At 42.6% G+C, this 15,905-nt stretch overlaps 1 protein-coding gene across 9 annotated transcripts in view; it reads right to left on the minus strand.

Annotated features, from left to right (window-relative positions):
• The window catches only part of LOC137101230 (neuronal PAS domain-containing protein 3), a 267,664-nt gene that overhangs the window by 78,576 nt on the left and 173,183 nt on the right, over positions 1 to 15,905 (minus strand). For all 9 annotated transcript variants that reach the window (XR_010911005.1, XR_010911006.1, XR_010911007.1 and 6 more), the window contains one exon: positions 13,973 to 14,062. Coding sequence is in view for 5 of the 9 variants with exons in the window: in XM_067479369.1 (XP_067335470.1) it covers positions 13,973 to 14,062 (90 nt within the window). In the remaining 4 variants the exon portion in view is untranslated. The remainder of the gene's footprint in view (positions 1 to 13,972; positions 14,063 to 15,905) is intronic.

Here is a 15,905-nt window from a genome sequence, read left to right on the forward strand (position 1 = left end):
AAACCGTCTTCAGCATCCTTATTAAAAAGACCCCACCACCTCCTCACAGTCGCCAGAACCTCCACGGCCCTCCCAGAACACTCTGCAACACGCCTGGACTTATTCGTGGACACTATCTGTAAAAATCCAGTGAGGCATCCTCAGACCTTAAGAGACTCCGACTAAGACATGATGCCTCGTAGAGGACTGCTCGAGTCTCTTATTAAGACTTGAGTTTAAATTGCCTGAAGCCTTTGAGGACCACCAGCAATCCACAACTGCTCCCACTCGTTTCAAATATGTATTTATGCCTTAAAAAACAAACAGCCAAAATGTCCACTAACCTTTTGAAACATTCTCGAAAGGCAACAGCTATGTGCATCTCTGAAAGTAAAGGAATACCTTGAAAGACCAATTAAACGTCTTCAAGGGCACCTGAACTGCTCGAGAGCCCCTGAAACTTCCAGCTGATGAAATAAGCGAATTCTTGTCAAGCTTTTTGCATTAAGTGCAAGCCACACTTTGAGAAGGTCAGTACCACGCTGAGCGTCATCTGTGAGTCTCACCTTCTGATCAATATGTTTTCTTATCGATCGGCTGTGCAGCTCTAACGGCAAGTGTCAATTAATCTGCAGCTGTCAATAAAAATGATTGCCTGTTCATATGTTTATTTGCATTTAATGATTTAATTACCAACCCCTGGGCATGCGTACATACACACACACACTTTCTACCTTTCCTCAGTCAAATTGAGCTCCGTCTCCCTGCTCCCCCAACTCATAGTGATCTAAAATGTTTCTACCTTTGCCATTCTAACCCGTTTTCTTCCTCTAGCGACGGTGGTGCCTGATCACAGAAAACCGGAGCAGTAAATTTCCTCCGATGAAACTGTCTTGCATTGGCAGAAAAGCCCAGTTTTTGCTTCGACTTCAACTGTTGCAAACTAGAGTGAATTTGTCATGACCGATAAGCAAACCTACGCAAACGCACTTCTCTCATAGCGAAAGCTTGTAATTAGTCTTCCATGTCAAAAAATGGCTGTGTAGGTGAGGAGGACAGAAGTTCAGCTTGGATGGGGGGAGAGCAATGGAAGTATGAAGACAATGAGAGTCTTCCCAGGTAAAGCAGCAGAAATACCATATGTGCATGTACACGTGTCACCTCTGACCCGTGCTGAATTAAACAGCTCTCCACACACACACACACACACCCAGGCACATAAACCCCATATATCAGACATGCGCATGTCTAATGCTTAATGAACACAGAGAGTCTAAAGCCCTCCACCATGCATGTATGTACACACACAATTCTCCTCTCTCGCTTCAATAAAACAAGCATCAATTGTGGTCTCCGACCACAGCGCTGATCTCTTTACAGCTTCCTCGGCATCAAACTAACGGCCGGCTGTAAATCTAAACCCGGTGAGGAGGCGGAAGGTGTGAGAAGGAAGAGAAGGAAACAAGAGAAGGAGAGGAAACAATGTGGAGGCACAGGTGAAAGTGGAAGCAAAGGGGGGAAAAAAAAGCACATTAACTACGTTTTACTGGTAGGCAGTAATTTTGAATTGATGAAATGCCAGTGGCTGCAGGGCATCTTTCTAAACTTTATTTATTCATTTATCTTTGACAGGAGAACAACATACAGAGAAACAGGAAACACCAACAGCAATGGCGTCTCCTTTCTGTCACAGCATAGACCATAAGAGACAAACGCTAAGAGGGACCATACGCACGGACGGTCAGCAAACAGAAAAGCCCACGTGGAAACTGACCCTGAAGGCCTCACAGTTACCATGAACACTGCAACAAATACTAAACAACTACACTGCAGCACAACACCACCAACGTTCTCATCCCACAGCGTCAGATAATGACGCTTGCTAAGGCGTCAAATTGCAGCACTTTATGTTTATTTACGTTTTCACAGGTAACCTTTCCTTATTTGATGCCATGGAAATGACTTATGATTACAAAAACTGGGGGATAACAACCTTAGGTTAAAGTTACACTTAGAGACAACATGGGAAACCCTGGTCCCTGTAGAACAGTCCTGTGTCTGGTTGTACCACCCACCACCCTGTCCACCTCCCTACAAGATTTTTCCACATCTTTCACTTTTCTGTGTGTTACATCGTTGCTTTAGGCGTCAAATACTGAAGCGTCCAGGTGTCCATTGAACTAGACCTAAAGCTCAACGCGTACCTTAAGCATCAGTCTGTAACAGGGACTGGACAAAGAGAAGCCTGAAGCCTCAGGAATGAGAACAGACTCTTGGAAGTTACCGGGCACAGGCCCAGGAGTCCACTGACCTCTCCGGCCCAAAGAACCAAAGTCTTAGTGAGGCTTAATCCTACAGTCCCCATATTTTACTAGTAATTTCCTGCAAATGATGTGTACTTTTTAGAAGTTACTGGTATTTGCTTGTTATTACATAGTAAATATGTTTCTTTAAAAAAAAAAAGGAAATAGAACAAATTGATACTAATTTATACTTTTTCCATATCTCTGATCCATCACATGCCTTTCGTGGAAATAATATTCCAGCTAAATTTTAAAAGAATTGTTTGGAAACTTTGTGTAAAAATACAGGATAAGAAGCACAGAACTCTACAGAAACGTGATAAAATAAAGGAAAGGTCAACGGGACACATTTGGAGTGACGGGACACCATGTGCCACCAGAACAACTGTAGTGCTCCTTGGCTTTGATTCTCCAAGTCTCTGGAACTTTGCTAGCGGGATGGAACGTCATCCTCCCGAGAGATATTCCTTCACTTTGGTGTTTTGATGCCAGCTGAGCAGAGCGCTGTTTGTCACTTGGGTCCAGAGTTGTTCAGTTGGGTTGAGATCTGGCATGGATTCACATCATTTTCCACACTCGTTCCACGGGGCACAGCAAAGCCCTCGTGCCCCGTGGATGATTGTCGAACTGGAGACCACTCCCCTCAGGATGGCAACGTTCCATCACAGGATAAAAGGTGATCGCTCACAGTTACTGTGTATTGATTTGCAGTGACTGTTCCCTTTAAGCTGATCCATGCCAGCAGTATAACAGAGCCAGCGGATCCCCTCACTGCACCGCTCTTTCAAAGTCACCCGCTCGGCCTTTTTATACCTGCCACAGAGCCATGATTCCGTGTTAATTGCTAACCTGTACCGTGCAGTGCACCACCATTTGTTAGGTTTCATTCATGCGGCTTCATTCATGCGGCTTCTTCGTTCAATTTGTTACCCGTCTGTATGTGGGCTGAAGAAAATACTGTGACTTTTTACTCTTGGAGCTGAAATGCACTACATTTTTAATATCACTGTTTTCATTTGTTGTACAGAGCGGCTGAGTGTTCTGCCTTCGCCGAATGAAAACTTCAAACTGTTGATTTCAATCCTTTCAGCTGCATCGTCGATGACCTTGTGAAGGTCGGCGCACCGGCCTCACCTTCAGTCCCTCTGAAATGCATGAAGGGAACGTGACGTGAGCGTGCTGAGGCAAAACAACCGTCTGAACATGGCAGAGTGTTTTTAATGCTGAGGGTCGGGCGGAGCGAGCGGTGAGCGGGTCAAAACCCGGGCTTCACCTTCTACCATCATTCACACCTCTAATGCATGAAAAGAAGAACGAGTTGAGAGTGTGTGAAGCTAAATAACCAGCTGAGAGTGTGTGTCCTTCAGCAGGTCAGAGTCCCTGCTTCACCTCCTGCTGACTGTCTGTCTGTAATGTATGAAAGCGTCTCCTCTGACTTTAAATCTTCACCATGCAGGCGGAGCGTCACCTCTGACCTCGCACAGCAGCTCCCCGTGCAGCTTCATCCATTTCAATGGCAGCCATCTATAAAGCCCTGTGTCTAGACACCATGCACACGGGCAGCACTGCATACATATGGATGAACACACAAAGCAGAGTTGTATGTGCACACACAATGTATATGTGCAGGGGCGAGGAGAAAAGCTGCTTTAAATGTGCACACACATTCAGAGCGGCCGCATGCCCACCGTGCTGCACATAACCAGACTTCACTGGAAATATAGTAGTTTATTAAAACTGCCTTTAAAAATCAGTCAGCAGGAAGATTTCGTTCAGCAGATTTATCGGGTTTGTTTCAATGCTCACGTCACTTCGGGTCCTGAGACTCAAACTTTAGTACGTCTCTATTCCAATTTGTTTTAAAGTCACAGTGGTGCTGCCGCACATTCTTGTGCAGCTTGGACGGTTATTCTAGACGATTTTATGCTAAACCGATTTCTAACATGCAAAAATAAAAAAGTTACTTAATACTGCGCTTTAATGACGCCCAGAAACCTTTTAATGGCCAAATGGCTGCCAGTACAGGTCAGTCTCAGATTCAAGAAGTAGAGGGGGTCATCCATTAATCGCAGGGTCAGCGGTTTAAACCCCGGCTCCTTCGGCTCACATCAAACTGTCGTTGGGCAAGACACTGAACCAGAGTTGACCCAGGACCTGAACTGGCATCAGCGTGTCCTGAATGTCCCCACAGAGATCAATAAAGCGGGTTAAATTAAACCTTTAATTCAAATTTAAATGCAACATCCCCCAAATGTTCACAAGTCAGACACACCATTACTGTGTAATCACTAATGTTGCAGCTGGTATTAGGCTGATGAAGAGTAATCACATGAGGTAAAGAAAACACAAAGCAGGGTACAAAGAAGAGTAATACAGGTAAAGTACTGCTAGTCAGTACAGTACTGGAGTAAATGCTCTTGCTTACACATTGATATAGAGCAGGGATTCTCACACACACACACACCTCTGACCCCAGCAGGATGATGTCACACAACATGTGCACGTTTGTCTTCATAAGTGCCTGTGTGCATGTACATGTGCATCACAGTGTTTGTCTTTATCAGTGTCAGTGTGTTTGCATCAGGCCACAGGTCTTTGTCTTGGTTAGTGTCTGTGTACATGAGCTGTGTCTACATATGTCTGTGTGAGTATGAACATATGCATCTCGTGTGTTGTGTTCTTGTATTGCTCCATTTCATTTCATTTTTAATGAAACACGTTTCCCCACACAGATATTAAAACTAACCTCCTGTGGCCACACAGGTGACCTGGATTAGCTTGTAGACCCCCAGTGATGTTCAGACACTATTAAAAACATACCGGCTCATGTGGTTAAGAATTTGTTTTTGTTTTTTTTAATGGTGCATAGCAATTTTTTTAAACAATGCACATTATTGTTATGCTAACTTAACCCTAAATCTAACATAAGAATAATCCACATTCAGCTAGTTCAAATATTTATCCTCAGAAGGAACAAAAGTGACCCATTATTGTATGGAAAAGTTATAGTAAAATGCTGAAAATTAAAATGAGTGCAAACGTCTGCACTGCCCCTTGATAAATTAATTAAAAATTCACTTGCATATTTGCAGTAGCTGAATGTGCATTAAATATTAAGCTGATCAAAAAATTGTCTCCTTTTATTGGCCTTTCAAAACAAAGGGAATTGAAAGCTGTGAGCATTCAGGAACTAGATTAATTAGCTGTAGAATAACTGTATGAGTTATGGACTGGATGTCCTATAGTCCAAATACGGTGATATTTTTAGCTAAAATAATTATTTTTGTTATATAAACGAAAGAAAGCCTGAACTTACAGTTCTATCTGTATGTCAGGCACCATCTTATGTTGTTCAGTAAAAAGTCGTGACATTTGATTCATTTATATATTGATTTTATTTTTATGTGTAATATGTTAATATTTCATTTAGGTCATATGTTTGTGTTTCGTTACAGACTCTTACACCAGAGAACACACCTAAAGGATAAAACATAGCAAATATTAACCAAAGGCACTAAAGGCAACATGGACACTGATCAGAATGAAAACTATTTAAACTGAAACGGCTGCAAAATGGGCTGAAAATTTCACTTGGATTGTTGTAAACAACTTTGTTGATCTGCAGTAATAAATGTAACAAATGCTTTATACATCACATCCCCTTTTAGGAGGGAAACCATTTCAAACTAATGTGCCAAAGCTTTTTCCATGAAGGATTTAATCTTTACTTTTTATTCTGATCATTTTATCAACGAGGCTGAACGTGATTAACGTGCACACAGTCCAGCAGCAGCACAAATGATGTCCTATGAGATAACGTGACCACACGCGATCATCCTTGCGTAGGAGGACAGGGTCCGAAAAGCTCATTAAAGCTTTGTCCTGCTGAAAGAAAACAGAACAAACTTTCCTTCCTTCATTTCACAGCCGCTCAGACTTTGGTAACGGTGGCTCTGACACCAGTCGACGGGGTCTCGACTTATTGTTGCCGGCTGTAGATTGTGTCTTTGCCTTGGAGTCCGCCCCCGCCACGTCCCATCATCCCCCTGGTGTGTTGCAGTGGCAATCAGTCAGAACAAAGAGCGGAGGAAGCTCTCTGAGGTCCAGATAACCTCCTGCAGCTTCCTGTCAGCATGCTAATACGCCGGGACACACACACAACACACAGACTACATCTTTTGTTAGGACTGGAAATATCTCTCTTCCTCCACCTTTTTGTTACCTCTTCTCCTTTTCTTTTGTTCCTCTCCTGCCTCCTATCAGTGTCCACCCACCTCTCCTTCCTCATCTTTTCTGTCCTCGTCTCCACCCTCCATCACTTTCAGACTTTTACCACTCCATCTTCCATCCCTCCATCACTGAAACAACTAAACTGTCAGTCTACTGTCCTCCGCTTCTCATATTCTTCCTCCCTCTTCCCACATAACTCCATCCTCTTAACTGTATATTCACGCTCTTTTTCTGTGCTCTTCATCACTTCTTTCCATCATGTGTTCATCTTCTGTTACAGGTTAAAGTTCAGTTTTGTTTTCCATTATCACTTCTTTTTTACTTCTCTATCGCTTCATCCTCAACATCTTAAGTTGTTTCCATACACACTTGCCATCTTTGCTCTTCCATAATTTCTTTCCTTTACTCCTCGTTTCTGTCCCTCCATCCTTTTAAAAGTGATATTTTTTCTCCTCTCATCTTTCTCACTTCATCCTAGCTTCATTTTCCCTCCTTGCTCCTGCTGTCCATCCTTCCATCTTTTAACAGCACACACACACCTATTTGAATTATTATACATATTATACTATCACACCGACATGGCAGCTCCGGAGTCGAAGCCATCAATTATGAATGAAACTCTGTGTGTGTGAGTGTGTGCGAGTTCACTGGGGTGGCTCAATTAACTGTGACCTTCCTCCTGTCCATCCCTCCTACTCATCATCATCATTTTCACCCCATCTCTTCCCCCCTTCGTCTCTCAGAATGCCCCTTTTTGACCTCATGCAAATGGCCGACCTCCCCGTCTCAGAAACGCAGAGGGAAAAAAAAGGGAGAAGGAAGAAAAAGGACAGAAGAGTGTGACAGTGTGTGTGTAGACAGAAAAAAAGACACGTGGAAAAATCTCCATTCATACGTCGTGGAAATAAAGTCCTGACATAATTTTTTTTCTTTTTTTTAAATTTCCCACTTCCTACTCAATGAATGATGACTTGTGGCATTTAGACTCATTAAAAATTTGTTGACAGGGTCACTGATTTGTTCTGCGATTCTTTGAGAGAATGTGATGCATTTTTCTTTTTACATGGACATTGTATTGTACAGATGACCTTCTTGTTTTTGCAGGTAATCAAATCTTTGATAATAAATTTTCCATTGATTGGATGATTAAAAGCCTTCAGAATTTTTATTTTCCATAAATGTATTTTTATACTAAGCATTAGATGTTTTTCATTAAAAAAGATTATGTTAGTTCATAACATCATAAATATGTTAATTCATTACAATTGACTGTTTCTATCCTTTCACATCTGTTTGTATTCTAACCTTTTGCTGTTTGAGTGCTTGATGATGATTATGGAGAACCCCATATTTGGCAGACATCCAGGACCTCGCCCCTCACATGCATTTCTTTTACCTGCTGAGCTAATCACCCTGTGACTTAGCAGACACCCCCGTCCAAAACCACACGAATACCCACCAACTAATGTAAATGTTTCTGACGGGCTTCGATATACACGTTATCCAACCTATATAAACGTTGTTTTCCCCTGATGAAGGTCATTGGTCATATAACAATAAAGTTGTTAGACAATGTGCAAGTGTTGCTGGTGGTTTGACAATAAAAAAAATCATGAAACAAGGACTGCAGCTCACTGCTCTGTCTGCTGCATAACGTGTTTATATCTTGGATTATGCTCAGATGACGACATTCACGTTGTGGATGTATGGACTGGTTTAAGTCACATACACACTGTAATTACTGTAATTGGGAAAATAGCGATTTGGTTACATATTAAAACTCTATGGACTTTATTCAATGCAGAGAGGTTACTCTGTAATATTTGCTGTTACATCCAATACACAGTAAACCCTTAAGTATTTATAATGAAAACACACTGGGATGCAATTACATTCTTTGTAAAGAGGCTGATGATGTCACATCATTAGGTGTCAGTGTTTGAAATGCATAGCAACATGTTCCATTGTCACAGGTTTGTGGAGGCTGTGGGAGCAAAAAAGGGCAGAGTGGGGCGTTTGCAGGTTTGTGGACATCAGCGTGGACGTAGCGAGACCAGAGGCAGAAAGCAGTCGACAGTGTGACAGTCTGCTGGAGCTGCTTAATGCTAATTCATTCAGTGTTCCCCTGCAGACCAGCAGCAGCCCACTGGGAATACTGGGAGAAGTGTGTGCGTGTATTAATGCCAGTGTCCTCTGAGGGAGTGTGGATTGGACTGAAAGAGAGCAGAGATTAGGCTTTCCAATGACTGTGTGTGTGTGTGTGTGTGTGTGTGTGTGTGTGTGTGTGTGTGTGTGAGCGAGTACACAATAACCCTCATTGGCAGTGATGTGTGTGACCTTGCACGTACGTGTGTGTGTGTGTGTGTGTGTGTGTGGCAGCAAATCTGAACACTGGAGAGGCTCTTTAAATGACAAAGACAGTAACAAATCGTTTCATACACACACACACACACAAACACACACACACTAACCACCTGGCAGCACGCCAACTCAATCCAGCGTACAACTGGAAAAAGAGAGAGAGAGACCTGTGTGATTCAGGCTGTATGTCGATCGTCCTGCACATATCAGTGTAAAAGGGGGATTTAAAGGCTCATTCCAACATCTCTGAAACAAAGCCTAGAAAGACAAATGCAAGTTCTCGGAGTTCTGGTTCTCTGTTACATAGTTTATTAAAATGCTGAAGTATTCTAGACTATTAAAGTTGTGCTATGTGGCTACAACATGCCTGAGACTCTGATCAATCCACTGTAATACAGCCCTTCATGTAGATCTCATTAGAAATTTACAACAAATAAAAACACCACAAAACTTACTAATTTCTCCCGGCTGTGTTAGTTAATCCAACTGGTCACTTTCGTCTCCTCAACTCTCTAAAAGTGATTGAGGTTGAATAAGCAGCATTTAGCAACTGGTTTGTGAGCCTATATGAGTTGGGAATAAATACACACATGGCAATAATCAAATCCTCACTTCATGCCTTCACACGCCTTAAACAGCTTAAACACAATCACAAGCAACAAGTAACTGGCATCAAAAAGTCTGTTCATTGACGTATGATCAGGTGAAATCATTGGGGAATTTTAGGTATTTTGCAGTAATTAGCAGTACATACATATTAATAAGTAAATAAATGCAAAAAAACATTAAAATGTTTCAGAAAATGCCATGTTATGACTGGAGCAGGGAAATATTACTCAAAACATGACTTCAGTCCACTGTGTAGCTTTGACTGGTTCATAGCGTAAAACACTCAGTTACCAACAAACATCTAACAGCAGCTTCCAACAGCATTCTGACATTCGTGGCACGGTTTAGTGTAACATCTGTTTTCCTCTTGTATCCATGAGACTTTGACAGTTTGAATTTTTAAAATAAAAAACTTAAAAAAAACACAGGACTTCTCAGAGAAATTCCTCTCACGTGTCACGTGTGCAGTGTGACTGTCCGCTCTCCCACGCTGCTGCATATGCCGGCTTGGCATGAAGTGGAGCTGGCTGCAGACCATATTTGGGCGTAACGGGCGAAAATCCAGCAGACTAATTTGGGTCTGGCTGGGACAACGCAGTTATTATTTTCCTCTAGACCATCAGGCAGAGGACACACAGCCATCTGCTGCACACACACACATCTCAATTAGATCACTAAGAGGGCAGCTGCAAGCCTAGCCTGGTCTCATAAACACACACACATGCAAACACACACAAATATTTATATGGACACACACACACACACACACACACACCCTATGCTGTGTTTTTGGATCAACAGGGTGCTGCAGGAAGACAGATTCTCCAGCTGTCTGCCTCTACAGGCAATGATGGGACACACACACACACACAGTTTCCATACACCTGCTTCATGTACAGCTGAATTAATAAACACAAGAAAATCTAATCAAAAAGTTGACATAAAGTAAGAGTCCACATTTTCTAGAACATCTACGAGTCCTAGAACAACTATAGGTCCATTCACATCATAGAAATGGCATCAGTCGGGTCCTAATGTACAGTACATCACAGCCTGCCTGGTTAGGACAGTCCTGATGCTACGAGCTCAGAAACTAATGCCTTTAGTCCAACAATGACAATTTGTGTCCCATTCAGACAAAGACATGAGAAGACGGGCAGCCTGTGCGTAACAATAACGTGAGAAATATCTGCATCCATGCACATTTTCACTGCATTCCCTCAACAATTTGAACCTTTTTCAGGTAACTGCCAAACACATGACTGTGCACAGTCTGGAGTTAACCAAGTCCTGGGTTTGTACAACAGAATACACACAAAAGCTCATACATGCTCATTATATTAACATTATATGTGAAGCTGTGTGAAACTGTGACAAAGTAAAGGTATCAAAGCTACTGCCTCACTTTGATTCTGACCAGTTGCTGAATGTTGGACACAGTGTCAAACTAGAAAACCGTGTTGAATGCTGAATGTCAAAGTTGTTTGGCTGGTTTAACATTAATTAGGTGATGTCACTATGTGAGGATACTGCACTTGTAAAGACCGATAAGCAGCCAAAACCCACAGTATGTTATAGAGGTTTGTCGCACATGTGACTGACTCGTTTGCAGTGTCACTCTGTAGACTGTTGAGTTTACTAAAACGACGTGAAAACCAAAATGTGAGGACTCAGGCTTGTGTCTATGGAGAGGACAAAATGAGAAAACTGCATGTGCTGCACGAATGTAAAGATCTTTGAAGCAAACTTGTGATGCGTGGCAATGAATGAACCTCACAAAAAAAAAAAAAAAAAATTGGATCTCTGCATTTCGCTTTCCATAATAGTGATGGAGAATTCTTCACAAATCCATTCAGGAAGTTAAGAAGCCACAACAAACAACAGAACTAGTGAGGGAGGGATATACTGCAGGATACTGATCAGGATCCTCGTGATCATTACATACCAACCCAATCATAGTCATATTGGTAAGTGTCTTTATTTACAGACGGATCGCTAATTAAACCATAACAAAGTCAGCTCGTCAACTTTTTACTGCACAGAATAAAATTTCAGAAACGGGAAAAAAAAGAAGAAGAGTGTGTGTTGGATCTGGGAGGGAGGGAGGACTTTAACTTTACTCAGCAGCACCGTTTAATTACAGCTCCGCTCTTTGTTAATGACTCTATTAACGGGCTGTTTGATTGGCCGGCCACGTCCGGGAGTCGGCAAAGAACCTAGTTAAACCGGCAAATCCTCTTTACACATAAATCTGCCTAAAGATTGTTTCAGCGCCGGCCACCGAGTGAGAAAATTCATAACCTCGTCAATTTGTCAAAAGGCTTAAAAAAAAAACCCTCCCCCCACCCACCCCCCCCACACACACACACCTCGCCACCACCCAGCCATTTTTCCTGCATGCCACGATCTAATTAAAGTTGAAAAATAATTAGCGATATATTTTCCTTCTTTATGAAAAAAAAAAAAAAGAAGAGGGACGAGCTGTGATTAAAAGAAGAGGAGGAAGGAAGAGCAATTAAGAGGATGGAGGTTGACGAACTCTGTGTACACATGTAGGATTACAGTGTGAGACTCTTACAAAGCAAAGACAAGCTTGATCGCCCTCTCTCGCTCCCTGTCTTTCACTTTTTTTTAGTCGGCGTGCCACTTCTTCAGCAGCTGATAAAAGCTGAGAGAACAAGATAACCAGCTCGGCGGAGCTGGCGGAAAAGCTTAGGGGACCCGATTTGACAGTTAATCAATTATTTGATAGAAATCATCAATCAATCTTGGTTGGGGAATTAATCCAACAGAGAGGGGTGGGGTGGGGGAGATAGAGAGACATGGGTGACAGAGAGAGACAGAGGAGGGTTCGAGGGGGGGGGGGGGGGGGGGGCTTCCTCTTTAATTTGGTAAACTGATTGGCCTTTTTTCCTCGCTCCCATATCTGAGACCTTCCTATATCTAATTTACAGAGACAAGGAGTTCACATTAAACTAATGGAGAGGGAGAAAGCGGGGAGGGGGGGGGTGAGAGACAGCACAGACCGTAAATATGAGTTCATGAAACACTTTTCAGCTCAGCTCATAGATACCGAGGAGTAGATTTCTGCCTGAACATTATACAGAGGCAGATCTGTCGTCACAGCGTTTAACCCCAATCCTCACCAAACGGCGGCTCATAACATGGATCTACTGCACGTTCCATTCTCACAAACACGGCTAGGTGACATGTGAAGATCAACTCAAACCTACAGGAAGTGGACAAACTGCAAACTGCACAAACTGCAGTTATCACAACATTCAGAGGTGATCGATTTTTATTGTCCCCATAGATATGGGACAGTGGGAACCTGCTCTACATGCCAGCAGGCTCAGAAGTTTATGATCAGCTCATTTGCTGACTAAAACAGACACTTGTGTTTAGTTTCAGGCACAAAAAAATAGGGTTAGGAAATTTTATATAACATCAACCAAACAACACAGGTGACCTACTGATTCATATTGCCCAATTCGACCGTGTGCAGAAAATCTGTGTGATCAACACACTTTCACCTCCGTCTAAAACTACTGGTAGTAAAGGAAGCTGCCACGTTTTATAGATGAGGAACGAGGGAACATGTGCAAGAAGACTGGATGTGACGGTTCACAGTGTGAGGAAAGTATTTTGTAGCACAGTGGCATCATTTGCCAGGATGAGAGCACAACGGTACAGAGTGCATTCATGGTTACCAAGGAGATGGTGTCTGGGAAGCTGTGGTGCATTCAATCACTGTGGGAATCTGCAGAACGTGCTGCTTTTTTAACAGAGAAAAGCTCAGAAGAGCATGTAAAGTTGAAAGCTGATGGCGTGTAATTTACAGAACCACAGTGGAGGATAGTACAAATTGATATTGACAACAAAGTCAAGTCTTACTCAGCCACACAGAGCAGGAAACTGTTTCATGGTATTTTACTGCATGATATGTCTCTACTCCATAACTTCTCATTTTCATTACTGCAAATGTGTTAATGGAACAATAAGTTTAAATGTTTCAAGCCAACAGACTCTAGTCAACAGGGAAACGTGATGGTGTGAGGCCCTTCTAATTCAGCTGCACACACACACAGATTGTCAATACTGTCTTATTAGCACCTCCAAGGTCGATCTGTCGACCTTCAGGATGGACGCCTGTCTCTATTAACAGGAACTGGTGGAGAGTGAACCAATTGAGACACATAATTTGTTACCAAACTGACAAAGTACAATAAAGTGCCCCGATTATACACACGCACACACACACACACACACACACACACACACAGTGCAATAAAATATGCATCGTCGCTCGCTGCACAAATCAACAACCATCCGACGGGCTGATGAGATTTTAAATGAGCCTTAATTTGTTGGGAATTGTCTTTGGTAATGATACCGTAGGAGAGAGGGAGAGACAGACAGAAGAGACAGAAGAGAAGCTTCAGCTGTGTGTTTGCACAGTGGCATAAGAGACAGACAGGTGTAGCACTTACCTGTGACAGTCCCAGGTAGATGGAGACGGTCTCTGAGATGTAGAGGAAGCGTCCCTCCTTGTTTAGTGCAAATACAAACCCGTCCAGAGACTGAAAACACACAAAAACACAGAGGAGAGAGGTGGAATGTTAAAAGGCACATAGGAAACACTGTGGTACAGACAATGTGAAGGCCGAGGTAACAGCTGCTCCACCTGGTACTACAACGTCTGACACCAAAGCTTTGTCTCTGCAGATGTGTTGTACTAATACCAAGCACTATGCATCTGGCTTCTGTGCTCTGTTTAAACACTATGACATAACTGATGATGGAGATAAACACCACACACAGTAACGAGCAAGTCATACTACAGCAGCACTGCACTGGCACACAGCAGGTCTCTGTCTGCTAACATCAGATATGTGCAAAGGTTAGTGTGTCTCCACACACAAACACCCCGCGAGTGTGTCTAATGGTGTATTTGTGCGAAGATCACGGCAGAACACTCGACTTCAGCAAAGAAACTCTCTCTCTCCCGCACACACACAGGTCTGAGTGTGTCTAATGGCGTTGTTATGTGAAGATCAGGGCAGAACAATCGACTCCATGAGCACAATACAAAGATTCAGACACACACACAAAAGCAGTAATACTCCGGAGGTCAGCCAGGTTAATTACATGTGGTTCCCTTCTGTTCCTATAGACCAGGTCTGTGTTTGTGTGTGTGAGTGAGTGAGTGAGTGAGAGAGAGAGACTATCATTAATATTAATTGCTTGTCTGTGTGAATGCAAGCGAAAGGTGAGACAGGTCTGTGTAATTGGTATTACATAAATTCACTCCTATATGTATATTTTCCCATTTTTCATCTCAGTGTGGTGAGTGTAACCACGTGCTGTTTGTTGGTGACCTTTAACCTCACAGACCTGAGTGTTCCTAGTGAAAGTTAACATTGTGTGGGTGGGTGTGTGCGCCCCTGCCTGTGTCCGTTTAGTCCGCCCTCTCAGCTAATGACATGCTAATGAGATGTTAATGGTCAATGAGCCTCATCAATGTCCATCCATGCTGGTTTCCTCATTAACACACATTTTGTGTGTGTGTGTGTGTGCAGCCGTGCACTTTGTATTTATTTACATACCGACCTGTTTAGCTGTGTGATGTCAGGTTCTGGTCCAGATTGTTGCTCTCTGTGTTGTTGCCCTTCATGCTAAATGTCTTTGTCCTCTAACAAGTCAATTACCCTGGCATGACATTTAGACACATCATTATTGCTAACTAGCTTAGCATCACATGTCACAGCGAGCATGCTACAGTCCCGGTCAATAAGGGCTGACCCCATGAATCCAGTCTGTGCTGGTTTACGATCCCGCTTTGCTCCGAACAGGTTTCTATTTCTCAACATTGGCTTTAGCACTGTTAACTAACTGCTTCATTCTTCTCATATTGTTTATGCTAGGTTATATGATTTATTATAAAGGATAATGTAACAGGCCAGGAGACAACAGCTGAAAATGAGAAAATCAGTTAACACTTGCACAGTTGGAGTGATTGACGCATTTGTGCACTTGGTTGTTGGTTTGATGCCCGTAATGCCCGAGTCTGTGATTAGGACGCTCAAGAGATATTTAGCTTTTATTCTATACAGAGCTTATAGTGGATAAATTAATCTACAGATGTTGATATTATAGGAATATTAAGGGCCCAAACATAGCTGACACAAGTATGCAAACGCTAATGGTTTGAGCTACGCAACATCCATGTCCCGCAATGATGTGTTCTTGGATGGATCGACACAATCCAAACGCTGTAGCTGCAGTCTGAGTGTTGCTGCTAGGACCACGATAGCTCGGAACAATAAGAGACAGCTAAGGGCTTTTCCTGTGGCACTAACTTGTTTCTTAAATACTATTAAAATAAATAAAATGTACTTTATATCTGATTCCACTGAAATCCAG

This window comes from Channa argus, chromosome 16 (genome assembly GCF_033026475.1).
Source record: "Channa argus isolate prfri chromosome 16, Channa argus male v1.0, whole genome shotgun sequence".
NCBI lineage: Eukaryota > Metazoa > Chordata > Actinopteri > Anabantiformes > Channidae > Channa > Channa argus.